Raw genomic sequence first — 19988 nt, 5'->3', positions numbered from 1 at the left:
ACTTTCTTTATCATAACCATGTGAGATTCTACTTAATGATTTAGATTTAGTGTATATCATCTCTAATGATCTGCTATTCAGTCAAAATATCTATTACCTAAACTGAAATTTAAAATAAGTGTGTTTATTTTTGGTTTGGTCTTTGTGAATAGAATCAGTGTAGCCTTTATATGCTGTGTCCTTCATCTGAACGACACATAAACCATCTTTGTCTTTGTTGTTTTCAAGTATTCCGTGGCGATCGCGAGCGGCATCACAGACCGCTGCCGCTGTTGTCTGTGCTCCGGAGACGTGTGGACAGAAATCAAACCAAACTGTAGATCACTTAAATCGCAGGAGTCTGGTGTAAAGTCACTAGTCACTGTCCACACGCCGTCTCCGTGTGGACAGAACGCCTCTCATGCGTATTCACCTAAACCCGTTTGCGTGTGGACGGGCCATGAGGGAGAGTTCGGAACTGTTGCCTCCGCCTGCCTTTATATTAAAGTAATGACTTCCTGTGTGCAGTGACCCAAGATCTAAGCATTAGATGTAAGCACCACACTGAGAAACAGTGATAGACGTGTGTGGAGCTGATCGGCCTAAAATAGCCTCATGTGAACGCCTTTCACAACATTCACGTACTGCAGCTTTAAGAACACACAGCTACTTTTCTTAGGAAACAACTTTGACTTCCATTCATTTTGTTCAGCATAAACAAACCAGAACCAGTTCATGTCTAACCCTGAGGTTCTGCCTCATTAGGACCAGGTTTTGGTCTCCCTGAGCACTTCTGGTCAGACAAGGTGAGTGTTTATGAACAGAAAAGGTCCTATAGAGGTGACAAACACAAGAAAACACACACACACACACACACGGAGGAGTGGAAGGGTTTTCCCAGAGTGGGAGGAGTTTTCTACGTCACGACAGAGCGCTACTTTAAAAGGTTCCACCCCCTCGTTTTAGAAGAGAAACTGAAGCGGCGAGAGTCACTGACCAACGGACAGAGGAGACACGAACACACCGCCGAGCTCCGGTAAGACGACACAGTCACTCTGTTACACATTTATATTCTTCTTTTAAGCGTTTTGTTTCTTTGTGTCACTGTGACGCGTCTTTGTTTCCTCTGCTGCTGTTTGTCGGTGTGTGTTTGTGTGTGTGTGTGTGTGTCAGGAGTGAGAGACACACATAGTTATGACGGTCATCAGCTGACTTTAGCTGATAATGATTTGCTCTGGAGTCACAAACACGCAGGTGTGAGGACAATAACTGCGACTGCCGTGGAAAAGTTAGCGTGGAGCAGACATGTCAGGACATTACACAGGTGCTTCATAGTACACAGGTGCTTCATAGTACACTGTAAAAAATACTGTCATATAAATGTATGTATACTTTTGATGTACTTTAACTGCCCGCTGAGATGGACAGAGTTTTCTTTGTTCATCAAAGAAATGTTTGGTTTGTGGATAAAACAAGACATGTGAGGTTATTATAAGGTTTAGGAAACACAGATTTAAAAAAAAACAAATCGTCAAATTAATGGAGAAAATAATCAACACATTCATCGATTATGAAAATAATCGTTAGCTTTATGTGGGCGGTCAGATCAGGAGTCCTATGATACTTAGAGTTTTGCGTAACCATGGCGATCATGAAAAGATTCCCATAGAATATGAACATAGAGCACAGATAAAGGCAAAAAGCTGTTGCCATGGTGACCTCCCTTTGTTTATTTTTGAGTTGCTAATCTAAAAGTATTTTATAAATTCTATTAATAGAACATTTAAAAAAAGCATTAGTGCTAATAGCAAGTCTATGAGTGCACTTTGACTTCATTGACTTTACTGCTTTCATTGTTACAGTTTCCTTTTAAGCGAGAGCAGCGGGACGACAGTAGGATGTTTGATGTGTGTTATTTGTGTCGAAATGTGGCCTCAGTACACTACACAGGAAATGGAACTACATGGTTGTCCGATGTCGGGTTTTCAGGGATGATACCGATACCAATTATTACTCGGTAATGAGGCCAGTAAGTCACATTTGGAACCGATAATGCACGTACAGTAAAATGTAATCAATACATGACATTTAAATAAGGAACTAAGAAATGATACGTTAACTGTTAACAGATTTGAATAAGCAGTAAGAGACTCAGCTGACACCTACAATCTTCAATGACTGGCTTAGATTTGGTTACATTTCCATTTAAAAATGATAATTGTGACAATGAAAATTACATTTTTTTTGCATTTCTATGTAAATGTTACAGTTTGGTCTCACATTATCAAATATGGCCCTCGTTAGAAAAAGTTAGGACACCCCAGCTGTAAGAGTTGAAGTTATTAATCCAGCTTTATCACTGTTGCCACATGATTACACCATCAACATAAGTCTCCTCAGTAAAACACAACACATGGCAAACCTGATGAGATGATGAGTGAGTGTAATGCTCTCTACTGCAGGAGTACAGAGGACTATATTGAGTGTTTTTGCTCCTTTAAGACACTTACTCAGCTTTTTAAAACAAAAATCTCTGTCTCCTCCCTCCTGCCAGTCACTCACTGGCAGGAGGGAGGAGACAGAGGGAGGAGATTTTTTTTCCCCCCACACAAACACAGGCGATTGCATCATGTGGCAGCAGTGAGTAACCAGACAGTGTTGTGCTGTTGGCAGCTGGTTACCAAACCCTTTCTAGAAGTAGGTCGAAGTTTCTGAGACCGCTGCTACGAGACGGTTCTGCCCTGTCTGTGTGACTGTCTGTCTTTGTGTCGGACTGTCTGTCTGTCAATGTCAAGCCTCTAGCTGCTACAGTGTCTCAGCATGCCTGGGTCACACTGACAATAGGAGACTGCAGGTGCTCGCTGAGAGCTGCTATTACTGTCAGCATCGCGGCGCCAGAGTCGTCATAATGTCGCTGATCAGTCACATAAGAGACAAGTGAAGGAAGAACACGTAAGACCATAGAAGGTGAAGGCAGCAGTCACAGTGAAAAATGTACTAGAACACCACAATAATCTACTTTAAAGCTACTTGGTTACTTAACACCTCTCAGTCTCATTGTATTGATCAACACAGAGTAGGGCTGCAGTGATTAATCGGTTACTAAGTGAATAGTCAACTCATTTATAATCATTTAATCGGTTTGGATGGTTTTTTTTTTAAAAGTGATTTATTTCCGAGTTTGTTTCCTAATATTAACAAAGAAATCATTCAAAGTGAGTCATTTTGTGTCAAACCACTGAATCTCATGTTCTCATGAAAACACGGTCCGTGACCTCATCCTCTTCCTCTTCCTCCCGTGATAGAAGAATATTGACAATAACAATACTAAACTTATTTGCTCGTAGTATTTTTATAAGAGTAATAATGAGACTTTTAAGCAATCTTGAAAATAATTACAACAATAGAGAGCATATGAATTACAGAAGTGGTGGTTCTACTGCTCTTATGGTGGTTCCACACCGCAGTCAGCGGGTGAATGTGGGTGCATTCAGTGCAAGTAACTGCTCCATCATTTCCAAAGATCTGTGTTTTCTGGCCTCTAAAGTTCTGAGGTGACAAACGTCCTCTGTCTCGAACTCTGTCAGGTTTATCTGCAAACTGGATATTCCATGACTTATCTGTGAGTCGGACAAAACAGGGAATTAGAAGGTTCCTCTGTGGGACTGTGCAGACAGCTTTGTCACTGTGGTCTGATGTTGTTTTACTACCTGTTTATGTGGTGAAATACTCTCCTCTCTGAAGTTAATCAGTGTCTTTGTTCACAGGAAGAAGAGTTTGTGACGTCTCAAAGAAGATCAAGATATTTTGGAGGAGCCTCTGAGAACAGGAAGCTTCCAAACCAGAACCTTTATATTTTACACATCTGCTAAACATGCAGCTGTCTGAGATGCATTAGAGCCAGTGTGTGTGTGTGTGTGTGTGTGTGTATCTGAGACAGAGTTTACGCTCAAAACACCTCAGATAAAGAGACACCCACTGAACTGGTGACTGAAGAGAATCGTAGACCTGTTTGGGACCGGGTCCCACCTGCTTTGTCCTCTGAGACAATGCTGTACCTAAAGAAGTACTTCACCGAGGGCCTCATCCAGGTCGCCATCCTGCTGAGTCTCTGTGGAGTGATGGTTGACGTGGGGCTGGAGCCCTACCTGCCTCCAGCCTGGCACGACATGATCCTGGGTCCGACCTCGGCGCTGACCCAGACGCATTTTCACAACCTCCGCAACAGTCTGGAGGACGGCCAAGGCCTGCACACCAAGAACGTGGACGTGGATGGATTTTTCACCACGCGGAGGCTGCTAGGCTGGGTCCGCTCTCTGGACAGACTTCAGGTAAGATACGTCAACCTGTCCTCGTCTCACACTCAGGAACGTCCATCGACTGTCTCCCAGCATCACTCAAGCTCATTAATGACTTGTTCTCATTAGTTTTTTTTAACATAAATGTTCACCTGATTTATTTCAAAGTGATATAGACTGATATAGGTAGTATAATAGATATTTGCCCGTGAAGCCTTCTAACTGTCACACACTGGACCTTTACGTCTACATTTTCCAACATTTTCTTTAAATCCTGGTTCCCCTGTTTCCAGTCGTGATGCTAAAGTATCTAGTATCTAGTCAGCTGCTTATTTCTCTTGGAGCTATTTGCTATGCTAGTGCTACATGACATTTGGTTGCATTTACAGCAGAAACCAGAGTCAGGTGGAAAGAACCAAAAAGCCTCAGGGGCTTTTCTTGCAGTTGCAACGACGGCTGAAGTTTTAGTTCGTTGACCACGACCACGTCTTCTCTCTGCATGGGATCTCCTTGTGTATGGGATCCTGATCTTCTCTTATTACTGAAAGCGATCAGCAGAACTATTCTCTTCTGGTAAAAGGTTGCTCCTCATGCTTGCTTCTGCACCAGTGATGAAGAAGCGGTGCCTGTGAGCTCTTAGAGGTTCAGTGATTGTTCATCAGAAGAAATAATCATGATCATTTTCTCTGCAGATTCCCCGTTCTGAGCTGGAGACCTGGCTGGTCCAGAGAGAACCAGATCCTCTTCCGATGGGATGTCAGGACCAGCCCTCTCTCCTGGAGAGAGTTCCCACTGGGATGGAGAGAGATCGAAGTGACGTGACTGTGGAGCCCACATCTGGACACGGTGAAGAAGAAGAGGGTGAAGAAGTGGAGGAAGGTGATAAAGAGGTACGAGGCAGAGGAGCGAGGAGCGTTTATCATATCCCGATAAATAGTCTTTATATGCGCAGTATGTCATTTCTGCCACTAGGGGGTCTGCCATGCAGAAAAAACAATAACCAAAGACCACGCTGCTTTCCATTTACATCAGCTGACGGAGCTGAGAGTGACATCATCCCTGAGTTCATCCACTGTGTTCCAGTTTATTAGTCACAAACGAGCCAGTGTCTGACAACACTCTACGTGGTGTTTTGTGCCCATGTAGCAACAGTTAAAAATATGATTATTATTTAGAGCTGCCAAATTTGTTTTAAAAACATTAATTTATCGTCATTGTGAGCAACTCAGTAACTCAGAAAGTGAAGAATTAAATATGAGTGAAGTCTGAATGTAGAGATTTTCTTCAGCTCAGGTACGACAGGGTTCACATGATCACGTTCAGTTGAGCTCAGATCTCAGAACCATGTTGTAACTCCGTGATAACAAGAGCAATAACCATGTTCATTTATAGTTTGACTCGCTGGCTCAAAGCTGATGAAATCCTGTCACTTCTGCGTGAAACAAAGTGTTCCATGTTCAAAAACTAACGAGACTGGTTCTGGTTCTCGCCAGATTCTAAAGGTGAGATCTGAGAATAGAGATAGCGATAATGACAGTTTGCTTGATAAGAGTGAGAGAAAAAATAACATTTGCGAGACTGCCTGAGATTTAAAGTATGTTGACGGGATACATTCTGCTGGAACTGACAGCGCATGTTACATGTTTTGCAATTATTAAAATAAGAATAGAATTTAGGAAGAAGAAGAAGAGAAGAAGAAGAAGAAGAATCTTCTGGAACTTTGAACCAGTTGTTTACCACAGCCTTAAATCTTAAACCCTTTAGAGTTCAGGATTAGTGCTGTGTTTGCCTGTCGCCAAAACTAAAGGAAATGTCATGTGGAAGAATGAGTCAGCGTTTGATGAGTCATCAGAAAAGCAACCTCACCGTAGATGACCTCACCAGGAAGATGAAGCAGTACAATCAGTGCAGTCGACACACCCAGCTGCAGGAATACACCTTTAAATAACAACACAAACACACACACACAGCAGCCAAGGAGTTCTAGACAGCTTGTTTCCTCCTTAGTAACTAAACAGTAACTAGGCATGTGCACTCAGTTTGGTTCCATTTGACTCTTTGAACCCTTAAATCTGGACAAATGCATGTTTCTAAACTGACTGACTCTACAGACGTGTGTGTTCTCCTTGTGTTTGTGTCACTGTAGCTGAGAGAAAGTCAGGAAGGGCAGCTTGAATCAGTGCACTGTTTTATAATAGAAGAGGTTAAACTGAGCCTTGATAATAAAAACATCCTCAAAGTAAGCTGAAATTGGCTGAGTTTTTCCTGGTGGAAATGGGCTTCCATAAATATGATTATTCACTTAAGTATTTGACGATATTATTATTAATTATGATGGGAACTGTGAAGAGGAGGGTTGCCAGTTTTCTATTTCTTATTATTCAAATCTGTTCTTATGCCTTACTCATGGGACTAATATAAGATTATCTTTCATCATATTTATCACCCTTTAACAATCCTTTATCCTTAAACCTGTTATCTTAAAGGTGCTTTATGTAAGTGTCAATGCTCAGTAAGGACATACTTGTTCATGCTACACAAAGTGACTCATAAGCTCTTTAAATATGACCTTTTGTCCTGCTACGTTCTATTCTATTCATTAGAGAGTCAGACTTTGAAAACACCTGCTCTACCACTGACTTCATGTCCCTGCTTGCCTGAACTTGCTGTGTGAGTGTCATTTATTAATGGCCACGCCTCAGACATGCCAGTTCAAGCAGTGCAGACACATGTGGAAACTGTAACATGGATCCATGGATGCATGGATGGATGCATGGCTAAAATAGATCCAGTGAGGAGGAAATGAGTGAGGGTGTAGACTGCAACATTCAGTATGGAGGTTTCACTGCTTACAAACAACACGCCAGGGTCTGTGTGTCATGATGTCTGTCAGCTAACGAGGTTCCTGTAGATGCAGAGGTTTTTAAAGTGAGGTTTCTGTGGACAGAACTTTTTACATTTTACATTTTCTTCTATGAAAAAGAAACAATTTACATTTTAAAGTGATAACACTTATTTCTTTTTTTTTAATATTTAATAATTGCAGAGATGTATGAAGTACTAGAGACCAAGACTTGAGTGGAAGTACTAAAGTATTCAACATGTTTGTACTTAAGTATTGCAAGTAGATTATTTTAAAATGTACTACTCACGTACTGAAAGTAAAAGTAGAAGTATTGCTTTTTTGTATAAAACACTACACTATTATAAATACAGGCAGCAGCAGAAAAAAAACACTCCAGTGAAGTAGATACAGCATTTAAGTACTTAAGTACAGTAGTGAAGTACTTCTACTTGGTTACTATACATCTCACTCACAGTCAACTGTGACCAAACAAAATGGCCCACTATCATACACTCAGACACAACACAGGCCTGGTGTTCATAAACACACTGTCCATCCCATGGACATGACCCACATACCTTAGGTATCAGGGTCATTGCTGTTGTAAACCTAACTGACCCTAACCCTGAAACTAAGACTTAACAGGGACACAGAGTTGGCAAGGACCTGTTCTAATGTCCTCACAACATCAAATATGTCCTCACAACGTCAAATATGTCCTCACAACATCAAATATGTCCTCACAACATCAAATATGTCCTCACAACATCAAATATGTGCTCACAACAATGATTTTGTAGTTGAAGTTCGTGGCTGTTTTGGTACTTGATGTACCGTCATATAAACATAAACACACACAAAAACACAAGAGTCACATACTCTAATATAATATTAGGCTCATTGCCTATTATCTGTGTGGTGATATATCGTCGTCCTTCCTCGTGCAACATGATAATCGGTACACCAGGGCAAATATTGATATTTGAAATAAGAAATGAAGGCGCTCTAAAGTAAACAGTCCCTGTCAGTTTGACTCGTTGCTGCTCAGATGAATGAGGGGAAGTCATTTCCCTCAAGAGATGCTCCATCCACTTTAAACCTTTCACGGACGCTTTGTTGTCTTCAGTTAGACAGATATTGGGATGTATCGCTATATGATTGTCTCGCAACATATTACAGAATCGATGTATCGTGATATTATTGGTATCGTGGACCATGTATCGTATCTGTTATTTACATTCCTAGTACCGACTGTACAGGTCTGTAGGGGTTTCAATCAGTCTTTTGAGAGTCTGTGTCACTGTGGCATCACTCGCCACTTTTTAACAACAGCACATTTGTAATGACAAACAAGAGTTTCATTCAATTCCTTTAGTAAACTGATTGAAATGTGTGTACGCTGCATAGTAAAGAATCAAAGGTAGATAGATAAATAGATAGATAGATACTTTATTCATCTCACAGAGAAATTCACAGGTAGCAGCAATGTTCGACTTGTAACATCACAATTCACATATTAAAGACCAAATGTGAACTAAATTGTACTATATGTCTAAAAGCTCCGCCCCATGAGCACCTGTGTGGCCCTCATTCATTGCACATGTGACATTAGCCTCCAGTCGTCTGTGATTAAGAGCAAAGTTAAAGTGACGTAAGGCTCGGTGCAAACAGATGTTCAAGCGTCACGTGTCATTTCTATCCAGTGAGGCCGCGAGTTCTGTTTTGGTTCTGTTGTTGAGTTTGGGGATCGTCGTGTCAGCGAAGTAGCGTCGCTGTATCTTGGCAATTCAGCAATTCATCTCAGAATTTGGACATTTTTTTAATGGATTCACAGTCGTCCACGTCTGAATGATGACGCATGTAACAACCAAACCAGTGTTATGATTGACTTGGTCAGGCATAGATTTAGCATCTGTGAGCGACTGGTTCACTGACCACCAGAGTCCAGACCTTAATCCTGCTGAGAGAAGACTTGATAATACGACATCATCACACACATTTATGCAAATGTGGATTGAAATGAATGTTATGAATTTGGACTGGTGACCCGTCAGCCTGTTTTTGGCTCCACCCCCCTTTGACCCTCATATGGAGGATAAAGAGGTAGAAAATGAATGAATGAATCTTGATCTCTGACAATAACGAGATGGAATGAGTTCACAAGGTGTTACAGCTGACACACACACACACACACACGTACACAACAGTCACACACAGGACACTACAAACCCGATACAGTACACAGAGATCCAAGTCCACACTGCCTCCTCAATCTGAAAGTGAATATAAATGTGTTTTTAAATTCCACGCACGGATCGAATGGCACGCTTTCACACACAACACTTTATTAGCTTCCTTGTGACCGTCTGGCTTGTTTTGAAACCTGAGAAACTCACACACATTTGCACCGGTCAGTTTTGCAATCCCGTCTGTTGACTGCAGCAAAGCAGGAGAACGCAGCGGCGTGCATGTAAACAAATGAAAGCAAAAGCGTGTGGCGGTCACTCCGACTGTTCCTTATTTAGCTCTGGAACAGGAACATCACATGAACTCTTGCTTGTGAACACAAACACATATGTGAAGCTGTTGGAATGAGGGTTAAGGTTGAAGACTAAGACAATAAGAGACTGTAATCTACAATCTCTGAACTGAACACCTCACTGCAGGACCTGGTTTCAGCAGTAACTTCACATACAGGCAGCATGTGCGACTGTTTGAACTGCTTGTGCTTTGTTTGGGCTGAAATGAGGAAGTGATGGTGAGAACTATTTCCATGTCATGAATGTGGTTAGGTTTGTGCTCGGAAAGCACCTGGATAGACCCGGTTAGACCCGGTTAAACCCGGTTAAACCTGGTTAGACCTGGCAAAAGATCCTGTTTTCCCCCCAACAGTGATGTCTGCTGCTCGGCAGCACACACACAAACGGTCATTAGTCTGTATTTATATAATGCTTTTCTAGTCTTGCCATTCACCCGTTCACATGCCGTCTGCACAACCGCCAGGGGCAACGTGGGGTTAAAGCGCCTTGACATCGGCACGTAGACTCACCGAGCCGGGATTCAAACCCACAACCTCCCAGAATAGCTGATTTTCTTAAGCCATGTTTCCATCGATTGGAATCGATTATTAATCGAATACTAAATTATTTTAAACTATTTTGATAATCGATGAATCGGTTTGAAGCTTTTTTTCATGATTAAAACAAGATTTCTGATTGTTTCAGTTCCTTAAATGTGAATATTTTCTTCATTTCTTTGCTCTGAATAACAAAGAAATCATTAAAAGTGAATCATTTTGGTTTGTGGACAAAACAAGAAATCATTAAAAGTACATCATTTCCAGGTTTGACGAACGCAGATCAACATTTTTTAAGGTTTTCTGATATTTTATGGACCAAATGATTCATCGATTAATGGAGAAAATAATCGACAGATTAATTGATTATGAAATGAATCATTAGTTGCAGCTCTAATTGGCACGGTTTGGTACAGTACGTTTAGTTTGTGCGTTTCCATTGGTTCCATTCTTTGGGTCACCTGAGTTAAACGCTGCTGTACAGTGCTGCAGCGGTAAAGATGCTGCTCTCAGTGGAAACACAAGCCATGCTGGACCAAACCAAACCATACAATGAAGGAAACACAGTAATTAGTGGACTTTGGTGTGTGGGGCTGAGAGGTTTACAGGCAGGGGTCAGTCTGGCAGTGGGGTGGAGCAGGTACATTTGAACTATCTCTTTAATGTCTCCAAGGGACACATATCAACTACTAACAGCTGGAAAGAAATGTACACGAGGGAAATGTCACGACATAATCCAATTATAATCTGCGTAATTTCCAGTGATTTTTGTTGTTCTGCTTTTATTTTGGTGGATTTTATTTTTGGTGATATTTATGTGCTGCATCCTTCAGCTGAAAACAGGCTATTAGACCTAACTAAGGGAGCGTTTGTGTGTATACAGTGGCAGCGCTGGGGCAGAATTGTGTTTTCAGTCGTACTCCAAGGTTTGCACGTCACTTCCTGTGTGCAGCACGAGATCAAAACACTGTCGTGTGGAGCTGATAGACTTCATCTGTGTCGTGTGACCTCATGTGACAGATGTTCGACTGGATATATATCGAAAGATTAGATTAGATTTACAGCAGCTACAGCGAGGCGTCACATTTTGATGCTCTGTGCCACCGTACAGAAAGATTCAGTTATACTTTAGCTGTAAGGCCAGGACACATATGTGATGCTGACATATACATACTGACCAGCTGCTGTCTGTGGGTCTCTGGGTTTGTCTGTAAACCCACAGCCAGATCAGGAGAAGGTTAAAGCTATTCTGAGCCTGGCTGCAGTCTCTGGGTAAAACAGGGACCTTCACATTCTATACATACAGACTACTGTATGGAGCACAGCATAGACAGCAGTGGTCATGTGTTACTTTATAATAACATAACAAATAATCATCATAATAACACTGAACAAAGAAGGTCCTGTGGTTCATTGGATTTCAGAGTTTTGTTTAACCGTTATTGATTATGGTAGTTACTGATTCCTATTTTAAAAATGTTAAAATTTTTAAAAAGAGAAAATGTTGAGAGCACAAGATATATTTAGTATGTTAACCATCATCAAAACACAAAAACAGCATTTACTATATATATATATATATATATATATATGTATATATATATATATATCTATATATCAGGTTTATGTATCCTTTATCCTAAATAATATTGTCTCCACAGAAAATAGGACCAAACATTGGCCAAAAAAAGAAAGAAACAGTAAAATCAGCAACTTATTTTGGCCACTGGTTACCCTGATTTTGAAGATCAGTCGTGTGTGGGGATCAATACAGTTTCTCTAATCTAATCTATTTATTTTGTGCAAAAATGGAAGTATGAAGCTGAATATTTGTTTGTTTTGTGAGGGCTTTTCTTATTGGTCACTTGTGCTTAACATACACAAGGTCAAAGTGTTAGAACCTTGATGGTCAGTGCAGAGTCTACAGTAAGACACTTTCCTGCTTCCCTGACTCAGTCATTTGTCATTTTTGTGTGTGCATCCAGGAAGAAAACCATCATGTACTTACTCACAGTGGTGATGTGGATGAAAGAGAAGAGGAAGAGGGGGATGAAGAGGAAAACATGTCCAGGATGCACAGGCACTGCAGGAGGAGGACAACAGGAACCAGCCACGCCCACTTCACAGAGTCAACTCAGAATGAATTAGAACAGGTATGACACTTGACTTTCATGGGACAGATATTTCAGGTGCTTCATACTTTGCAGATGAAGGAAAATTCTGGAAAACACGTTAAATGTTGACATTTAGAAAGTTAGAATCTTACAAACAGAGCATAGAGGAGGTGCAGTCATGTGCAGTCTTGTTGTTTACATGTGATTGCAGCTTAAAGAGTCACTGTCACCAGCGATGCTGTCACTGCATCGCCGCTTCTTTGTGTCATGATTCATATCGGTTATTTTTTGCTGTTTGTAAGAGACGTGTGAACATTTTCAAACATTTTCAACGTGTTTTCCTGGCTAGTCTGTGTCGCGTTGCAAAAACAATTGTCTATAGTAGAGCTGGATGATGAGAACAACACAGTTACCACAACAAAACATTTCAAATCAGTCCGTATTCAAAATGATCAGAAGTTACAGAAACTTTTTAGAGTTTTTCTCAGTATTTCACCCATCTGAGGTGCATGAACATTATATTGTTATGTATTGAACCAAGTGACATCCAGAGGTAAGGATTATGAAGTGACTGAGAATATATATATATATATAGTGTATCTCAGTGTTTCATCGCGTAATATAGCAACTCATTTACACACATGTCCGTAAAACCTAATATATTTTTTTTGGTAAATGAATAAAAACTTCATTATATGCATGTTGTTTAAAATATATACCGTACATGTAAATACACATTCTGCTCTGGTTGTTTGGAGACCCAGAGCAGCGTCAGTACAAGATGTTCCTCAAAGGTATTTGGTCGTTTTGTCCAGGCTGTACAGTGTGTGTGTGTGTGTACATGTGTGTTGTGTACGTGTGTGTGTGTGTGTGTGTTAGTCGAGCAGATCAGCGTCTGTCATGTTTGAAATCAGAGCTCAGAAGCTTCTTCTGTAAACGCTAGAGCGTCGCCAGCTCAGCAGAATAGAAAAGAATGGTTGACACACTTTAGCAGCTGCACCCCAGCGTGCCTCTTACACCACAATACAGTATCGCTGTGTGTGTGTGAGTGTGTGTGTGTCACAGAGCTCTGGATTATTTCAGTCGATCATATCACATATTTTTAAACATATCAAATATGGCTCACACATGTTGCACAACACAGGCTGTTGTTTTTAAGGCAGATCTGCTTCCAAGAATCCAAATCCTCTCTCACGTCACTCTGCCGGTCAAAGGTCAGAAGTGACAAGTGTCTGATTTGTGACAAGATCCAATGAAAGACGAGAGAGAGGAAACGTTAACGCCAAGAGTGACAAAGAGAGAGATGCTGTGATTTTGTCAAATGAAGAATGCTAATTATCTCTCATAAACTTCCTCTACGGAGCAAACGGCTAAAACTGATTCTTGGTAAACAGACATTGGATTGAATGACACCGACTGTGTCAAGACTCTGCATTAATGGTCATAACTGCACTTATTTGTGATAGTAAAATGATTTGTCGTCATCAAACGTTAAGTAATGAAACATAAATTAATTAATTAGTGAGACGCCTTTTTTAAACACTAAAATTAAAATGCTGTACGGAAAGACAAAATAACTCTGTTTGGCTTTTGGATACAAGAAAGGAAGTCGTTCTTGGGTGTTAGTAATCTTCCTGGGACAGAGATAATAGCATCCAGTTTCAGTCATGTGATGCAGCAAATAAAAACTGAAACTTTATCCTGGCACCAGAGAAAACATTAGGGGATCTCCAAAACCATTATGATTCATTATTATCAATACGAAAGTTTGAAAGTACATTTAGTAGTTGTTGTGATTTCATGTTCAGGTGTGCCGCCTCCATATAGAAACACAAATATGTTACAGAGGAAGTCATCCATTAACAAAAGAAATGTCTTTGTTTCCTTTTGTGTCGTTGTGGATCTTTTCCCCAGACTTCTGTGTCTCTTCAGGAGTGTTTGAGGCTGTTGGAAGAAACCTTCCCCTTCACTGAGGAACAACAGGTATCACCAAAGCCTCATCTCCTCTCTCACTCTGTCCTTTTAGCTTTGAATTGGACTTATTTGAGTGTCTTGTCTGTGTCTCAGTTGGGTGATGGTGAAAGTAGAAGGGGAGAAAGACGACCCCAAGAGAGGGAACCCCTGCTCTCCCCCGTTCTCACCACTGAGAACCCCTCTCTGGACATGGAGCTGCGCTGGCAGGACCTGTTTGCTATCATGGAGCCGGGGGTAAGTAGGAGAATGTGACGAGATGAACTTTCATCAAGCAAAATTAAAAAAAATGATGAGATGGTGACTGTTTTTGCATCTTTTTTTCTCCAGAACACAGATGTTGACATGACATCATCATTTGACCAAACCATGGATTCAAATCCTTCTGGTACTCAGGGCGTCGAGTCTGAAGCTCTGAACCAAGACTGTAACAACCTTGTAAATGGCCTGACAGGTGCTGGACAAGAGGTCCAATTCATGGAGTCGTCAATGCAGCAGGGTAATTGAAATCAAAATCTGAAGTTTTCGGACATTAATGATCGGGCCCTGCCTGGGAGACAGAAGGTCAGACTGACATATGAATGAAACCAAATCTCACAGCCTCTTGGAGATAGATTTGTTGCCATGATGTCGTGAAATTATATACACAAGCAATGCGGTAACATTGAAATATCTTGATGACAGTTGAGAAACTCCAATGAGCAGCTACAGGATATGGTTAAAAGCTCAAGAGAGAAACAAGTTAAACCATAGTAAATAACATATATATTGAAATGAAAAATTAGTTCTAATGACATAAACCCTGCTAAACTTTCACATAAGGTCCAATCATGTTCTCAGTGTTCCATGAATGCTTATACCAAAGCCTACATTTATATTTTTACCATCATGTCTTCACTCTAGATTTCCTGTGGTCTCCACGCCAGCCGGAGCGAGAGCCGCCTCTGCTTCCTCTCACTCCCAGTGCAGAATTAGATGACTACAATTCAACTTTAAGCTCTATGGATGTTTTGAATACCGTGCACCGTCCTCCAGATCACTTGGACGTGTTGGGAGAGGAGCCTTCAAAAGAGTTCTGCTCGGGTAACTCAGGTTCCCTCAACGCCAACCTGCTAACACAAGATGTGGATAACGTGGAAGGTGGTCTCTTCCCTGAAGGAGGTCTGGCCAGCTTGGATGTCAACTTTCAGTTACGCAGCCTAACACCTTCCAGTCCTGTCTCATCGCTAGAGGGGAGTGATATGAACCAGAACCTTCTGATGGCTCCACCCAGTGTTTTTCTGGTTGATGAGGAGGATGTTGGAGATGAAGATTATCTCCCTGACCAACTCGGTGACCTCCTGGAGGATGCTGCCATCCTGGATGAGATGAGATTGATGGACCTTGCTCTGGAGGAAGGTTTCAGTCCAGAGATGGCAGCCAGACTGGAAGAGGAGGGCTACTTTGGCTGTGAAGTAGGTGGCAGAGATGAAGACCACTCAGTCCCTACTCGTGAGGCAGTCACAGAAGACCAGAGTCAAACAGAAAGACAACCACAAGGTAATACATGAGAAGGCAACAGTCAGTTTACTATAGTAACTGCATTTGACTAAATGTACAACTTTGCTAACCTGGGTGAACCCACACGAGGCTGCCAGAGATTTGAATTTGCTCTGCAGACGTTTGCACCTTTTGTTCAAAAACACAAGTAATGCTAACACCAAGTCCTTACTGTAAGACTGTAGCGTAAACCCTGACCTTTGCTTGTTCTCTTGTCTTAGATGCTGATAATGAGGCAGACTCTGACTCTGGACTTTCACTTAACTTCAGCTATAGTCCAACTTCTCCATGTGCTTCTGAAGCCTCCTATTGTTCCTCCTCCTCCTCCTCCTCTTCATCAACTTCTGCCTCATCTTATGTGTCAGGTGTAGAAAGCCCCTACAGTGAAGTCAAGGATGAAGATGCTGAGGAAGGGTTGTCTGATTTGAATATGGAACTGGACATAAACATTAAGCAGGAGCCAGAGGATGAGGAGGAGATGGGGGCAGTAGGAGGAGTTTATCCTGAAGATTTTAAGAAACTCTTCCCTGTCAACTATGACAATCACAAGCTCTTAAATGACATGCATTGGATGGAGCATATTGAACATGATCACACGTACAACCAGCCCCGGTCCACCATCTCCTCTCCACCTTTGGACAACATACCAAGCAAACACACCAAATCCTCCCCACAGCATCACAAGCGCAGGCCTGTCCACTCCTCCTCCTCCTCCTCCTCCAGACACATGTCTGAGGCCAGAATACGGAGCAGAGACGAACGACGTGCACGAGCCTTGAAAGTCCCTTTCTCCAATGATCTCATTGTAAATCTGCCAGTGGAAGAGTTCAATGACTTGCTGACGAATTGTCATCTTAATGAGCAGCAGCTTGCCCTCGTCAGGGACATTCGACGCCGTGGTAAGAACAAGATAGCAGCCCAGAACTGCAGGAAGAGGAAACTGGATGTGCTTATGGGATTGGAAGATAATGTGTCTGGTTTGAGGCGCCGCCGTTTGCGGCTTCTCCGAGAGAAACAAGAAGCCCTGAGGAATCTGCAGGAAATGAAACGCAGGCTGGGCAACTTGTACCAGGATGTCTTTTCCAGGCTCAGGGATGAGGAAGGACGGCCGCTGGATTCTACAGAGTACTTTCTTAATTTTGAGCATGATGGTAGTGTCATGGTGGCCTCACACCAACAAGAAACATGGATGCCACTGAGAGGAGAAAAAACAAGCAAGAAACAGAGGAACAACAAGAAGAAGTGAGGATGTGGACCAACCAGGAATATCCTCGGAGGAGAAAATAAGAGGTTATATGAAGCGTTACCCTTTAGGTAATGATGCAGTGGATTATGGGGATTGTTAAATCTTGAAACCCCTTCATCAGCTAAATCTCTGGCTGTTGGTTTGAAGAATAATTGGTTGATGGTTTGGGAGGAAATCAAGACACAAGAAAAGGTTCTTTGAAGGACAGCTCGATTGTCCTGATGATAAAAGACAACCTTTGCTCCAGGATTTGTTTCTGTCCACTCTAAACCATACACTGGAAATGGACTTGAAGCCGACTCGTCATAGGTTCAGTAACACTGAGATAAAGCTGCGCTGCTAGTGCAAATGAAAGAAAACGATGACCTGGGACCAGCATTTAAGTTCTGTACTTATGCAAAAACCTGCTTTCCTTACATCAGCTGTGTTTCTATCATGGTATGGTTCAGTTTGGAACAGTACGGTTCGGTAAAGCCCTGGGTCAGGCTTCAGTTCGGACTGAGAACAGTACCTTTACTTGGCAGACGAGGCAACGCGAGGTCACGACAAATGATGACATTGAACGCGACAAAACAGAAGACTCTGGGACCCCAAGGGAAGGGTGCCAAATAATGGAACGGTTGGGGCTGGTTATTTTGGTACTATTCCCAATGGAAACCCCAAAAACATATGTGCCGTACTGTGCCAAACTGAAGCGCTCCACTCGATGGAAACAAGAGACTGGAGATGTTTTTGAATAAGGCTAGTAGCAGGCCGACAGCAGGCCGACAGCAGGCCGATCCAAAGATTGAGACACCAAAGTTGCAGGCGTCACTAAACGGACTCAGAAGAACAAGTCATTCGAGTGGTGGCACATACTAGTAGAATACAACTTTGTTGTTAAGAATTAAATAAGAAAGCACCAATGTTGAGAGGCATGGTGGATAATAATGGATCATGTGATTCAGGGGTGAACACTGGTAGTGATGAAGTTCTTCATCTGTGTTGTCACCCATTCACACATATGGCATTTTACTGGCATCAGAAACTGAAGGAGTAGAGAATAAACTACTATTGTGAATATTTAAGACTTTGTGGATTTGGGAATGACAAACTAAACTTTTTTTTTGTTCAACACTGATTGAAGAATGACTAGTTTTTCATGCATAGTTTAGAGTTTTCTTTTGGCCATGAAATGAAAGCATGAGGGTTTTAATTGTGATTGTTTTGTACATATGGTTTTGTATTTTTACACGTGTGTCTGTGGAGCTGTGCTAATCCTATTCGCCCTTTGACCTCTGACCTCTATGCAAAACTGCAATGACCACTTTTGGGAGGTTTATAATTTGAGAAAATATGCACACGTGAGTTTTCCCCGGGGCTACTCAGTGTGGCAGCCCAGTGCTCCTAATTCTAGGATGGGTCAAATGCAGAGAAATCATTTCCCTAAGGGGATTAGTAAAGTATAAGATTTATATTTATACTTATATGACATGGTGTTAGTGGTGACATTAGTGTGCTATAAATTAGATAGAAGCTTTGGGCAGACGGGTAGCTGCTCTGTTTCTCCAAAATTAAGGCCAGGCGAGAATCTGAATGGATGTTAATTGAGTGACGTGACATCAGGAGTATGTCAGTGGCAGCCACAATCAGTGCTGTTGATATTTAATAAAAGACAAGAGAAGAGAGCTTGCATAGGACATGTAGGACCATCCTTCACAAAAGGAAAGCAGATAAAGTCGCATCACAATCCCACACGGCAGCGATTTGCCATCGACCGATGAGATATTAATTTTAATAAACTTATTTATAGAGCACTTTACATGGAACATTAAGAGAAAAGGCTGCTGCAATAATCATGAGGGTCATGTCACTCATGGCATTATTACATAGCATAATTCTCAAAGACGTTTTCTATTGAGATTAAGGGAAAATAATTATTTACATTTACAGGGCCACATATTTTCACCAATTCATTTCCAAGGTTTTCCTACAGTATCTGACCCACCTTCCATCACTCAACTGTAGTAGAAGCTCTTACTTCAACACCCTAGCTCTGTCACAGGCTTTGTAGCAAAAATGGAACATGAGATTCAGAATGGAAAATCTAAGTCATCTTTTGTTGGAGCTCGACTCACCCGAACTCACTAGTGAACATAATGCATACTATATGCATCATGTCGCTCGGAGTCTTACATCTGATATATTTGTTAAAGTTAAAAACGTTTCCAAAATATTCAAATCCAAACAATTTCCAGGCCTGGAAAAGTTTTTAAAATTTCAAACATCTCCCAGGAATCTTCAGACGTGGAAACCCTGTATAAATTATAGTGAATAGTTTTAAGTCTGCACGTCACTCCTGCACTCCGTCACTCCAGTACATAGAACTCAATAGAAATCGTCCTTATCAAGAATTGGCAGCAATTTGACTTTTGACCCCTTGATGCTGATAATATTCATAGACAGTGTTGGAGTCATTACACTAACAGAACGTATATTTTGAATTTCTCAGTAACAAGCACAGCCAAAACAAGTGAGTAGTCACTTTCTCCCAAATACAAATGGAACATTATAACTCATTTTCTATGTGAAGCACTGTTCTGGCAGGTGTTTGACCTGAATACCTCATTTTAAAAATCAAACGGCTACTTTGTGCAAGTGGAATAAAGCTGTTTATTATGCCAAATTTATAAAGACAAAAAAACCTGTGTGCATGACTCAGCTTATTTGTTGTTCAGTGTTAATTAATTTTGTGTAAATGACCATTGTTGCTTGCTGGTATTCAAGGACTTTGGACCTCATGTTTTTGTAATAAAATATTAAAAGATGGTTTTCATAAAGTAAAAAACATTTGTTCATGTTCACTTTGTTTCTACCACCAAACATGGAGTTCTTGCTTTTCTTTTTGGGCCAATAAAAAGGATTTTGAAACATGACATTA

General features: G+C 41.3%; 1 protein-coding gene across 3 annotated transcripts; it reads left to right on the top strand.

The window, feature by feature from the left end:
• Positions 1–865: 865 nt before the first annotated feature.
• nfe2l1a (nfe2 like bZIP transcription factor 1a) lies at positions 866–19983 on the top strand. 3 transcript variants are annotated; one of them, XR_009242476.1, is made up of 10 exons: positions 866–1015; positions 3747–4310; positions 4970–5167; positions 12184–12351; positions 14227–14295; positions 14380–14520; positions 14614–14782; positions 15187–15822; positions 16044–18411; positions 18450–19983. XR_009242476.1 is itself a non-coding variant. In XM_058652619.1 (9 exons), the coding sequence occupies exons 2-9, from the start codon at positions 4029–4031 to the stop codon at positions 17066–17068; spliced, it is 2688 nt and encodes an 895-aa protein (XP_058508602.1). In that variant the 5' UTR covers positions 866–1015; positions 3747–4028; the 3' UTR covers positions 17069–19983. The 3 variants fall into 3 exon arrangements, 2 of the variants coding, with proteins under 2 accessions (XP_058508602.1, XP_058508603.1); XM_058652619.1 differs by having other exon boundaries at positions 16044–19983; XM_058652620.1 differs by lacking the exon at positions 14227–14295 and having other exon boundaries at positions 16044–19983.
• The last annotated feature ends 5 nt before the right edge of the window (positions 19984–19988 follow it).

Source organism: Solea solea, chromosome 16 (assembly GCF_958295425.1).
Source record: "Solea solea chromosome 16, fSolSol10.1, whole genome shotgun sequence".
NCBI classification, from domain to species: domain Eukaryota; kingdom Metazoa; phylum Chordata; class Actinopteri; order Pleuronectiformes; family Soleidae; genus Solea; species Solea solea.
The sequence above is the reverse complement of the archived record's forward strand: the minus strand, read 5'-3'. Positions and strand labels throughout refer to the sequence as shown.

Bases quoted from the DNA above. Each gene is read 5' to 3' on its own strand.
- nfe2l1a (XM_058652619.1), top strand. From the start codon at position 4,029: ATGCTGTACCTAAAGAAGTACTTCACCGAGGGCCTCATCCAGGTCGCC. The intron at 4,311-4,969 runs GTAAGATACGTC...TTTTCTCTGCAG, and splicing joins GCTCTCTGGACAGACTTCAG to ATTCCCCGTTCTGAGCTGGA. The intron at 5,168-12,183 runs GTACGAGGCAGA...GTGTGCATCCAG, and splicing joins TGGAGGAAGGTGATAAAGAG to GAAGAAAACCATCATGTACT.